Genomic DNA, 13,797 nt, shown 5'->3' with positions numbered 1-13,797 from the left:
CTGTTTCTATGCGTTTGGGCCTTTCGTCCACACGTAAACAGCGTTTCGAATCACCGAAAACTGAGCTTTTTTAAAACTCCTTTTGTCACAAACTGGTAGTAGAAACTCAAGAGCAGAGCTGTTTGACATCTCCAAAAACAGTTTATTTACAGCACCAGTGCACAATATATACAGTGAAGGGAAAATCCAAACTCCAGGGAATCACGGGGAAGCTCTCTTACACTCGCTCACGTCTTCTTGCCCAAACTCACACACGCTCACACAGCAGGGAGGTCATAGGTCCAGGAAGGAAAGTCTGTAGCAGAATCACAAATCACAAGAATACTAAAGCACAGGTTCACAGGAGCTGGGAGGATCACTAACGTCTGTAGTACAATCATCCAGCGACGAGAGGAGCTGTGTTCCAGCCTCAAATAGTGCTCCAGGTGATGACAGCTGATGGTTGTCAGGTGTGTGGGCCAAGGGCGGGAGCCTGCAGTGAGTCCAACCAGGCAGAGAGAGAGAGAGAAAACCAAACAACACATGTAGCCTTGTGGGGCTGGCCGGGCAGGCACGGAGACCATGACACCTTTTTTGCGTTTACGTGTGGACGAGGCGTTACGGTGTGATTATTTTACATGTAGTTGTTTTTTTCCTGTGTAATAATGTTCAACATTGCTATAAATACATTTTTCAAAAAATGCTCTCTGTGCAAAATGGGTTTAAAAACATAAACAACTGTGGGATCCTGTTTGTCCGTGATTTAAACAGCCCAATGCTGCTCCCGACGCAGGGAAAAGCAATTCTGCAGGGAGACGTACCTCGGCACTTGTGCAGGTGAAACCAAAGGGAAGATTTGCTTCACCATATTTTCTAGTCTTTGGCTTAGAATGAAGTTGGTTTGGAAACTTATTCAGCGATGCTTCATCTCCTGCTTTGCGTTTGTGTGGGCACCCCGTGCTAGCAGTGTCCAAGCGTTTTGTTTTTTCCCCCCCTTTTCATACCGCGCCCCCCCTGCAATGGCTCTGCGCCCCCTACACTTTGGGAAGGTCTGGTCTATGCGGTGGTATGCCATATCTGGCCCGATTATGGTATTAAGCTGGCACTTGTGACTGACTGGTGTCATGGCAGGGTGTATGTCAACCAGATGTGGGCCAGGTCTGGCAATGATGCACTATTTATGTTCCTATTTTCCTGTTTTAGTTTGAAGACCCAAATGCCATGTTGCAACAGCTGTGGTAGTGCCAATCTTGAAAAAGCTTGTTCTGGATGTTGACATGGTTGTAAACTATGGACCCATCTCACATCTGTCTTTTTTTGTCCAAGATCTTTGAAAAAGTGGTTTTCAAGCAGCTCACTGAGCATCTGTCAATTAACAATCTGTTTGAAGCATTTCAGTCTGGTTTTAGACCAATTCAATTCAATAAAACTTTATTGATCCTGAAGGTTGACCTCGAAGGAAATTGGGTTAAGGCTGCCGACCTTTGCCAGCGCCGACCTACCCTTCTGACCATACATACATTACACAAACATCACATGGGGAAGACAGGTCAGAGAGGTATAACAGTGGAAAATGCACCACATGAGGAAAGATAAAGAGAAAAAAAAATAACTCCCCCCAGACTGAGCTCCAACAGGGAGATCAGTTTGAGAACAGAAAAAACACCTCTGCACATAGCACATGAAAAAAAACTCTTAATACACCAAAGAAACACATGACAAGCAACAGGGTAAATGGCAGGGTAATGGCAGTAAAGGGTGAGAGACAGCCGATTTAGACAGTACATCCGGGCCTGCAGCCTGTGCGCTGGTCTCCTTGATCCACCGTCTGCATCGGAAGGGAATAAGCGTCGAAGGCGTTTGGAAAGGGAGGGGGGGTGAGTGTGTGCATATCAGTGTATATGTATGTGTGTGTGTTTCCAGAGTTCAGCTGAGACAGTGTCCTTCGCCCTGCTAGGCTAAGTAAACAGTCTTCCAGCCAACCCAGGTGGCCTTGCATAGAATGGGAAGGAACAGTCTAAACACAGTCGTTATCAGGGATTTTCTGTGCGGTGGGGCACGGGGTCCCTCAGGGCTCTGTACTTGGCCCACTGCTGTTCTCGCTGTATTTGCTGCCTCTTGGTCTTCTTTTGCATTCTTTTAATGTAACCTTTCATTGTTATGCTGATGACCTGCAGCTTTAGCCCACTGCTGTTCACCCTGCTAACACATGACTGTACTGCACAGTACAGCTCAAATCACATCATCAAGTTTGCAGATGACACAACAGTGGTGGGTCTCATCACCAACAACGATGAGTCTGAATACAGAGAGGAGGTACAACACCTGGTGGACTGGTGTCAGAATAACAGCCTGTCTCTAAATGTTCAGAAGACTAAAGAGATGGTTGTTAACTTCAGGAAGAGCTCAATGGCCCACACCCCACTGCACATCAATGGATCTGCTGCTGAGATGGTCATTAGTGTGAAGTTCCTGGTGTGCACATATCAGCTGACCTCTCCTGATACATAGTGAAGGACACTCTCCACCCCTCACATGCACTGTTCTCCCTCCTTCCATCTGGCAGAGGATTTTGCAGCATTAAAACCGTGACGACCAGAGCAAGAGCTTCTTCCCCCAAGCAGGCAGGGCCCTTAACTCACTACCACAGAAGGACTGATATATACATACACCTCTACAGACACCTACAATACTCATCAAAGGACTCAAAAACAACAAAAAAACCCCCACAAATGCACTACAAACTGGACCTGGGAACAACATGCTTATTTGCGCACTCAGTCACATAGCTCTGAACACCTAAATTATACTATATTGGCACATTTTGCATTTTGCACGTCTTTGTCATGTCTCGTCAATAATATCCTGACAATAACTTGAAACACTGCAGAGGTTCTTCTTCATGCATTCGTGTTTTCACATATCGATTATTGTAACGCTCTCCTTTGTGGGCTGCCAAAGAAAAGTTTTAGAGGTTTACAGATGGTGCACAATGCAGCTGCTTGCATTTTAACTAAAACTGGAAAATGTGAGCACATTAGTCCTGTACTGAAATCCCTTCATTGGCTAGCTTGTCAGGTTCGAGCAGATTTTAAGGTCCTGCTGCTCACCTACAAGGCTTTAAATCAGGGGTCCCCAATCCCAGTCCACGAGGGCCGGTGTCCCTGCAGGTTTTATATGTGTCCTTGATCCATCACACCTGATTTAAATGGATAAATTACCTTCTCAGCGTGTCTTGAAGTTCTCCAGAGGCCTGGTAATGAACTAATCATGTGATTCAGGTGTGTTGACCCAGGGTGAGATCTTAAACCTGCAGGGACACCGGCCCTCATGGACTGGGATTGGCGACCCATGCTTTAAATGGTTTGGCACCTTCATACCTCTCCGACCTTTTACACCTTTATGTTCCATCCCGTGCTCTCCGATCTCAGGACTCTGGCCTGTTAAAAGTTCCTAGAGCCAGAAAAAAGACTATTGGGAGAAGACCCACTTGTTCACCCTATCCTACATGTCTCCATTCTCTGCCATTTAGTCTTTGACATTTTTATCGTTTTTAACTTTTATTGTGTTTTTTAACTTGTATTGCTTTTATTCATTTATCTCTTTATTTTCAAATAGCTGTACAGCACTTTGTTTGAAAGTGCTTTATACATAAAGTTATTATTATTATTAATGGAATATTTATGGAATATGCAGCTTTTTCAAGTATTAACTTGGTGGCTTTGGTAATAATGGTAATATGACTGATCCATATGGGCACAAATAATAGACACTTTTTTGTTCTAACGATGTTCCCCGACTTTCAAAATCGGTTTATCGTGAGCACCGACACATGAAACAACTTAAACAATATAACGGCTTCAAGCTCACACTGAGGCCTGTGGACACTGTCAGCCACTGAGACAGTAGACACATGTTTGTGTTTCGTTCATGAATGTTTCATACTTTAAGGCTGCCTGTTTATTTAAGGGAGATGATACAATACATTATAACTGTACATAATGATATCACAGATGATAGACTAAATAAACAGATTTTAGATAGATGCTTGTGCATTCTTAAAGTCTTATATGTTGAATTGAACTGAGTCTGTCATCTGTTCACAGCCTCTCCCAGTCAGTGCTGTAGTCCATGCCTGTCTCACTGTACATGATGTTTTCAGCACAAACACTTTAAAGGTGATAATTTAATAATACAGACAGCAGTGTAGTCAAACACTGTTAGTTTTATTGGGAATAAACTTTAAAAAAACCCACTAACAAACATCTGTCTCCTATTTTGTGTGTCATATAGGAAAGAAGCATCAATATCTGATGAGAAGACTTGCTGTGGGTTATTTTGTGGTGTTTGGTGCAGTTTTCTTGTTTTGTGGGCTTGTTTATTTTCAAGGGGAGATGAATATCTCTTACAGGTTGATTTGTTCACATTTTCACATCTTAATTTTTAAGTGAAATGTGTGTTTTCAGTTTATACACTATATGCATATAAGGCAGCCCTTTGCTTTTGCAGTATTTTTGTGTGGTGTGTTTTTCTCTGTTTTAACAAAAAGGGAACAAAGGACATTTAAGTCAACCTAAGATGATTTGTTTTAGTCTTACTGAGGTGATGCAATCATGCATTCTTTTTTTGATAATGTGCCGGAAAAGCTTGAAAATAGACCTTGTAAGTGCTTAAAAGTGCTTGACTTTGACCCTGAAAAGTCGTATGAGCCCTGTGCTCAACTTTATCAATCAGGAAATGAATAAACTGACTATCATTTGATGTAACAAACTCAGACTATTAGCTTAACCTGCTTCTTCAGCCTGTTGAATACTGAACAACAGTTTGTGGCTTGGAGTTATCTGCTCAGATCTGTCCTCTCGCAGTGGCTGCTAGTCTGCCAAATGTTTGCAATATTTGCCTTACTGTTCTCAGATAGTGTGCTGTGACTCTTAAACCACACAGTTTAACCAGAATAGCTGATGTAGGATGGGGAAATGAAACAGTCAGACAAGTGAACAGTTTCGATTCAGAAAAAAACTGAATCAGACTGTAGTCATTTATTTTAAAGCATCCACACTGCATTTTCGCAGGAAATGCACATTTTTCTAGTTACAAAGTGTCTTTGAACATCAGAGGTGCAGAAGTGTGTGCATGTACCACAGAGCTGTGGCTCAGTGTCGAGTCTCACAGGCTTGAAGACATTTATTATTATTAACTTGTTTGATCTGCTGCTCAGCAGAAACGGGCACAAGCAGACACTTTGGACTATGTATTGTCAAGTTTTACAGCTTTTCCTACTGATAAAAACTGATCCCACTGATCCTTTATGGACGTTCATATTACACAAAGTAATCAAGAAATAAACAATTAAATGACAGAAGAATTTCTGTTTTGACTACAGTTTAAACAAAAAACAAAATCCACAATACTTCCTGTAATTTTACACATTTATTTCCAACAGTTTAAGTCCATGAAAATTACTTACTTCCTCATGTAGCTTTCTTTTTTTTGCACAATACCATTTTTTATTTCTTCAAGTCTATTTTTAGCACGAACAAATTATAAATAATAAATATTTAAAATTTGTTCATAAATTATAAATAAATTATGTATGTATTCATTTTACAAGCCCTGTCGTATTCACCTCTTTTATTTTGCTTTTTTGTTTTTAATCTCGAGTTTGTTGTTACGTTGTCTGTTTTCTGCAAAGCACTCATTGAATTGCGGCCAGCTCAATGAAAGGGGTTATAATAAAATGAACTAAATTTCTGGTCATGTTTGCCCTGTGTGCTTTCTGTGTGTGTGTGTTCAGACGTGTGTTGGCAGCAGCTGTCGTGGTTTTCCTCGGCCTGGTGTTGGTCTCTATGCAACTGCTGAGCACAGGACCAATCAAACCTGCAGAGTGGGTCATCAACCCTGCACATAGAAAGGTGAGAGCACAGTAGAGCAGAGTGTCCATGGTGTGGGTTTAGTGACTTATCTGTATTCAGAAGTGAAGAATCGTGATGGGGTAAAGGTCTGCAAGAGTTCAACATGTGCAGCACTCTGCCCTTCCTTCCTTCTTAAGTCAGACGTTTACATACATCCTGTCTCAAACCAATAGTGTCTACAGTGGAGTACAAATCTGAGATTGGTAGCATAACTGATATAGTGTGTGTGTGTGTGTGTGTGTGTATATATATTAGGGGTGCAACGATACACAAAATTCACGGTTCGGTTCGATACTTTGGTGTCACGGTTTGATATTTTTCCGATACAAAAAAATGTTCATGCCTTTTTAATTTGTCATTTGTTAAAATTATAAATATATATTTTAACTCAAAAGTACAGTTTTTAAATTTAACCCTAACCCTTGTGCGTGTTTTTTATTTTGACAGCGAATGTGCACCTGCGGACCACTTATGTGCAGCCCTGGTTATTTAGCTCGTCATATTGCAGCCACAGAAATTATTTTGTCCATGAAACCATAAAGCTGCACTTTCTTTTTGCCTTATAGTCTGATTTGTCATAACTTCTCCGTTTTGTGGTAAGCTTTTCTTTGGCTGTCACTTCTTCACCCCGACCTGTCTTATTTGGCTCAGCAGAACTAAAATATATATCCTGCTGCTTTTACACACGCACTCACATAAGCTCAGCGATTCTCTGCGCGATCAACCTCTCACATGTTTAAGCTTGCTGTGGGAGATTTCACTTGTCATGTTTGCATAGTAAGCTAACGATTAATAAGACGATGTCAGAGGAATTGGTGCGCAAATTATCATCACTCACCAATCAGTGCTGTCGTTCTCTATACACAGTTCGTGCGATTGCAAAGTGAAAGCAAAAAGCAAGCACAAATTCAAACGCGACTTCAATATGTCACATATTGACAGTGGCTCACCGATGCCAATGACATAATTACCCAGCTACATTTCTGAAAGAATGCAAAAGCATTGACATATATTTTTCCTTCCTACGATAGCCCGACGGGCAGGGCAGAGATAGATTTTGGTAGCCCGACTGGAAAAATTGCTAGCGTCGGGCTAGCGATATTGCGAGCCCTGTATCTGATTGAGGAATCACTCATCTTTGGAAAGGAGAGTTTATTACAGAGAAATGGCTCTTTCCAAAATAAAAGCTATACTATACGCTTCTTCTGCGCTATATTCTCAGCAGCATATTAAACATATCAGGTCCCCATAAGGAGAATCATGTGCTAACAGCTGTCTAAATGACTCGGGTAAAGTTTGTAGCATGCTTGTTGTTTTTGTCTGCTTCCACTTGTCTTTGCACTAGGATGATGTCGGTGTAAATGTGCAGTCATATTCGTTGTGTTCCCACTAGTGCTGTCAGGTTAATCTCGTTGAAATGACCTTAACGCCACAACACGGCAAATCTCCGTTAACGAGCTACCGCCGATCGCCCCGTGCATGGGGCTAGACGGCCAACACGTTAACGAGCTAACTGCGCTAACACACTAGTTCCCACCCATGTAATTGAGCATTGCTTGGCACATCCAACATACTGTTTTACTTTAGTCCATGACGCGCTTACCTTCAGGGTCATACGTCACATGAAAACCAAAATAATTCCAAACGCCAGATCTGAATGAGGGTGGGGGAGGTCCAATTTGCCATGTTGCAAGGAGAGCTTAACTTCTGTCTCGCTAGCTTGCCCTGCGCTCTTCCTTCTGACGATGCTGTCTGTGTTGAGTACTCAGTGGATCTGCGCTCGACAGTGCAGCCTAGGTGGAGTAGTCAAACACAGATTCACTGAGCACAGCGCAAGCTAGCGAGACAGAAGTTAAGCTCTCCTTACAACATGGACCTCCCCCACCCTCTTTCAGATCTGGCGTTTGGAACTGTTTTGGTTTTCATGTGACGTATGACCCTGAAGGTAAGCGCGTCATGGACTAAAGTAAAACAGTATGTTGGATGTGCCACGCAATGCTCAATTACATGGGTGGGAGCTAGTGTGTTAGCGCAGTTAGCTCGTTAACGTGCTGGCCGTCCAGCCCCACGCACGGGGCAATCCGCGGTAGCTCGTTAACGGAGATTTGCCGTGTTGTGGCGTTAACGTCATTTCAACGAGATTAACGCTGACAGCACTAGTGGGAACACAACGAATATGACTGCAAATTTACTCCAACATCATCCTAGTGCAAAGACAAGTGGAACCAGACAAAAACAACAAGCACGCATGCTACAAACTTTACCCGAGTCATTTAGACAGCCGTTAGCACATGAATCTCCTTATGGGGACCTGATTTGTTTAATATGCTGCTGAGAATATAGCCCAGAAGAAGCGTATAGTATAGCTTTTATTTTGGAAAGAGCCATTTCTCTGTAATAAACTCTCTTTTCCAAAGATGAGTGATTCCTCAATCAGATACAGGGCTGGAAAAATCGCTAGCCCCAGGATGTCGGGCTATCTATTTTTCCAGTCGGGCTACCAAAATCTATCTCTGCCCTGCCCGTCGGCTATCGTAGGAAGGAAAAATATGCTTTTGCATTCTTTTGGAAATGTAGCTGGGTAATTATGTCATTGGCATCGGCGAGCCACTGTCAATATGTGACATATTGAAATCGCGTTTGAATTTGCGCTTGTTTTTTGCTTTCACTTTGCAATCGCACGAACTGTGTATAGAGAGCGACAGCACTGATTGGTGAGTGATGATAATCTGCGCACCAATTCCTCTGACATCGTCTTATCAATCGTTAGCTTACTATGCAAACATGACGAGTGAAATCTCCCGCAGCAAGCTTAAACATGTGAGAGGTTGATCGCGCAGAGAATCGCTGAGCGTTATGTGAGTGCATGTGTAAAAGCAGCAGGATATATATTTCAGTTCTGCTGAGCCAAATAAGACAGGTCAGGGTGAAGAAGTGACAGCCAAAGATAAGCTTACCACAAAACGGAGAAGTTATGACAAATCAGACTATAAGGCAAAAAGAAAGTGCAGCTTTATGGTTTCATGGACAAAATAATTTCTGTGGCTGCAATATGACGAGCTAAATAACCAGGGCTGCACATAAGTGGTCCGCAGGTGCGCTTTCGCTGTCAAAATAAAAAACGCGCACAAGATAAGAAGTTGCAACGCGTGTTTGCGTACATAAGATTTTCTGGAGGAGGACAGACATTTGTTTAGAACTCTTAAAGATGTTGAAGAAGCTCCTTTAAGCAATTACTTGTTCCTCCACCTCCAAAGAAATGTCAGTAGGAGTCAGAACCACAAAAGAAGCACATATTCTCGGAAAAGTGGTTGCAGGAGGTGAGCTGGCTTCAAACAAATGATGAACGCACAGAGATGTGGTGCGGAATGTGCCGTGAAAATCCCACTCTAACGGACAAAAACACTGCTTTTTATATGGACGCAAACGTGCGTTGCAACTTCTTATCTGGTGCGCGTCTTTTATTTTGACAGCGAATGCGCACATGCGGACCACTTATGTGCACCCGTGTAAATAACATAATGTTCTGCCGGGTGTGTTGTTGGTTTTCCATCGATTTCTGAGTCGACAAGCGCTTTTGTTACTGGGACCAGTCATTTTAAGAAAGGCCCCCATTAGAACCCATGAGAAATGCAAGAAATGCATTATTGCTCAGTCTGCAATATCTTTCCCAGAACAAACACCAATTGCAAATAACATCCTAAAAATAAACCTGAAAATCAGCTTAAAACAGCGTACTATGTCGCAAAGAGTGAACTACCACTGGCAAAATTTAGCAGTCTTTGCAAACTTCAAAAAGCAAATGTCCTAGATCTTGGTTCCACTTGCCTCTTACCGGTGACTTCAGTGGAAATTTCAAATTCAGGATCTGACACAGACTGATTCATGTCCTACACAGTTCTTACAAGTTCATAGAAATTTCTGTTCAATTACAACCAAGTATTTGAGTTGATGATTGTAATTTTTATACAATGTTGTAATTTGTTTTTCAACAATTTTTTGATTAATGTTTTGTTTCCTTTACAATATTATACTTTAATGTATAATATTGTAAAGGAAACAAAACATCAATCAAAAAATTGCTCTCTTTTTTATTCGGGCTACTTAAATTTATTTTGGGCTACCAAAAACTGAAGAGTCCCTGCCCGAAGGGCTACCAGGGATTTTGAAATTTTGCGAGCCCTGAGATATATTTATTTATTTTTTATTACTTTTTTGTTTCAGCAACATTAAATTTAAAAACTGTACTTTTGAGTTAAAATATATATTTATAATTTTAATAAATGACAAATTAAAAAGGCATGAACATTTTTTTTGTATCGAAAAAATATCGAACCGTGACGCCAAAGTATCGAACCGAACCGTGAATTTTGTGTATCGTTGCACCCCTAATAAATATATAGATACACAAAATTCACGGTTCGGTTCGATACTTTGGCGTCACGGTTCGATATTTTTTCGATACAAAAAAAGCATACGTGCTTGTTGTTTTTGTCTGCTTCCACTTGTCTTTGCACTAGGATGCTGTCGGAGTAAATGTGCAGTCATATTCGTTGTGTTCCCACTAGTGCTGTCAGCGTTAATCTCGCTGAAATGACGTTAACGCCACAACAAATCTCAGTTAACGAGATACCGCGGATTGCCCCGTGCCTGGGGCTGGACGGCCAACACGTTAACACGCTAACTGCGCTAACACACTAGTTCCCACCCATGTAATTGAGCATTGCGTGGCACATCCAACATACTGTTTTACTTTAGTCCATGACGCGCTTACCTTCAGGGTCATATGTCACATGAAAACCAAAATAGTTCCAAACGCCAGATCTGAATGAGGGTGGGGGAGGTTCAATTTGCCATGTTGCAAGGAGAGCTTAACTTCTGTCTCGCTAGCTTGCGCTGCGCTCAGTGAATCTGTGTTCGACTACTCCGCCTAGGCTGCACTGTCGAGCGCAGATCCACTGAGCGCTCAACACAGACAACATCGTAAGAAGGAAAGTTGATAAAATAAATGTTGTATTGTTCGATACATATGCGTACCGAACGGTTCAATATCGATAGAGTATCGTTGCACCCCTAAAATAATTATATATATGTGTATATATATATATATATATATTATTATTATTTTTTTTTTTTTTTTTTTTTTTTTTTTTACTCTAACTGGTAAAACTTATGTTATTTTCACTATAGAGCATGGAAAGGGTGCAACTGTACATTAAATGGAGAAGTTGTACAGAAAGATGATTTCTGTGTTATTCAGTGGTAATATGAATAGTCTCAGTGCGCGCTCCTGTGACTGGCCAGCACGTCATGGAGTGGGTGGGAGGTGTTGTCCAGCATTGTCTGTATCCTGTAAAGCAGCAGTGCAAAAACACTAATATAGTTTAGATTTGTTTAGATTTGGATAGATCTTATTTGACCTTTGACTTTGTTTGAGGTTTTTTTACATATTTTGCATTTTCTCAATAATAACACAAGTATTTCTTAACCTATTGCTCGATTAATCAATGGAATAATTAATTGATTACTCAATTTTGAAAATAATCGATAACTGCAGCCGTAACGTGAGCTAATGGTGCCAGTTTTTTTTACACATTAAACCTGATCTAGTTGTTCATCGTTTCATTAACTGGCCCTGAAACTGAGCTGACACTGTCCTGTGTGTCTGCGCTGTTGTTCTGATATAGATGCAAAAACCACAAGAGAACGAGCCTCTGTAACAGAAGACGTGGCGTTTGAAGCTGCTTTGTTTTTTTTATAAACCTGAGCCAGGTCATGAAATTAGATAAGCGCCCCGGATGTGAAGTGCTGCATTACACTTTTTACTTGGTGTGCAGACAGCTTGTTGTGTTGTATTCAGCTTTTTACATAATCCCATCTATCAGATCCATATGTCTTTCAATCAGTTAAACTTTCATTCCCTTTTTGACATTATTTTATTTTCTAAGATGAAAACGGTCTGCCATTACGTATTTAAAATACGAAATATGACTAACTGTATTCTGTTACAGTTACCGTTTAAAATGTGGTATTCAGAATACAGTTACTTTGTTGAAATAAATGGATTACACAGCGGTCTTTTCCTGTTTCATATGTTCGACTATGATCTCTCTTATTTTTGGTAATTCCACGCCGGTGGAAATCCAAACAAAACACGCATTAAGAGGCTCTAATGCCTGTGTCACAATCTCACGGCCCATGTCACGTCTACTGCGGCCCACAGAAAGATGTGAAGAAATATTTTTTTTAATTGTTATTCAAAATTATGAAGGCAGAGAGTTACAGGCATCGCCCTAAAGAATGCAGCCCAGTGTAGCCCAGTTGTAAGTAAGCTGTTAAGACTCGACTGTACACTGTGTTCCTGTTTTCCTCTGAAACAATAAGTTACGTTGGAGCAGCCTTTCAACGCCTCTCTCTGTCTCTCGCTAGCAAATTTGACCCAGACAACAAAGTAAAGCTAGTTTTCAGCTACGAGCCCGACACAAACCCGACGTATTAGCCAGAGGTCCCTTTACTACAGTTCAGAGCCGCGGACCTGTTTTATATACGCGCCGAATAGTTTTCTATACGAGATCGCTGCAAAAAGTGCAGCCTTACCTAATGTCCACCTACTGTTATTCATTTATATTAAGATTTAAACATCTAGTTGGTGTTGGTATGGAGAGTAACCTTCAGTAATAGTAATAAATCACACAGCAATAGTACATTCATGTAGTTGTAAAAAAGCATGATAATATATTAAGTAATCCAAAGTATTCAGAATACGTTACTCTCATTGAGTAACGTAACTGAATGCGTTACAAAATACATTTTGGGGCATGTAATCTGTAATCTGTAGTGGAATACATTTTAAAAGTAACCTTCCCAACACTGGCTTTCCTTTCTTCTTCCTGCAGCTGGTGCATGAATATGTGCAGAGAGTCTTAGAGAGTCAGTGTCGCCCTGGCAACACCAGACAGAGCTTGTTAACTCATCTCCCTGCTTCCAGTCACAATGTCCAGCCCTTCCTGTGGAAAGATGAACCGCTGAACGATGACCTTTTCTTGTATCCCCCGCCGTTTGGGTTCAGAGGTCTTCAGAGCAAAGTAGCAGAACTGCAAAAACTGGTGAATGCAGGTTTTTTTGTTTTTTTTGTTTTTTGGGCGGGGGGGTTAAGATCCTTCAGTATCTGAGTGATTTCCACTGCTCAAAAAATAATAAACACTTCTCAGTAGGGTGGGGGATGAAAATGATCAACCTACAGAGGGCTGAATTCAAAGACACACCCAAAAATGAAAGTGAAAAAAAAGATGCAGCAGCTAAGCAACTCAAAATGATCATCAGTAGTTTGCATGGCCCCAACGTGCTTGCATGCAGTGAGACAATGGCTGGTGTCCTGAAACTGATCTTATCCAAATGCAAAACTAGCTAACTAGTGAGAAGAGATAAGGAGGGAAAACATGTGAGCGCCTCCACCTGTGGAACCACTCTTGCTCCTGCGGTTGTCTTTTTGTTCCCCTGGAGCACCTGTTGTTAATTTCATTAAGAGCAGCTGAAAGTAATTAACAACCCCCTCTGCTGCTTCACTGATCACATCAGTATCCCCAAAAGTTTAAATGACGTCACTTGACTTGACGTACTCTTGCTAGAAAGTGTTCCTCTTATTTTTTTGTGTTCCATTTACACCACAGGTGTCGAACTCCAGGCCTCGGGGGCCGGTGTCCTGCAGGTTTTAGATGTGTCCTTGATCCAACACAGCTGATTTAAATGGCTAAATTACTTCCTCAACATGTGTTGAAGTTCTCCAGAAGCCTGGTAATGAACTAATCAGGTGACTCAGGTGTGTTGACCCAGGGTGAGATCTAAAACCTGCAGGACACCGGCCCTCGAGGCCTGGAGTTCGACACCCCTGGTTTACACTATGCAG

At 41.5% G+C, this 13,797-nt stretch overlaps 1 protein-coding gene across 3 annotated transcripts in view; it reads left to right on the top strand.

Moving 5' to 3' along the window:
- st3gal5 (ST3 beta-galactoside alpha-2,3-sialyltransferase 5) overlaps positions 1-13,797 on the top strand; it is a 30,196-nt gene that overhangs the window by 12,256 nt on the left and 4,143 nt on the right. The window contains exons 3-4 of one of the 3 annotated variants that reach the window (XM_082503434.1): positions 5,774-5,891; positions 12,788-12,997. In XM_082503434.1, the coding sequence (XP_082359560.1) occupies positions 5,774-5,891; positions 12,788-12,997 (328 nt within the window). The remainder of the gene's footprint in view (positions 1-5,773; positions 5,892-12,787; positions 12,998-13,797) is intronic. The other 2 variants (XM_082503436.1, XM_082503435.1) reach the window with 2 other exon arrangements.

Source organism: Aulonocara stuartgranti (assembly GCF_965226115.1).
Source record: "Aulonocara stuartgranti genome assembly, chromosome: 2".
NCBI lineage: Eukaryota > Metazoa > Chordata > Actinopteri > Cichliformes > Cichlidae > Aulonocara > Aulonocara stuartgranti.
This window is presented reverse-complemented; position numbering and strand designations above follow the sequence as displayed.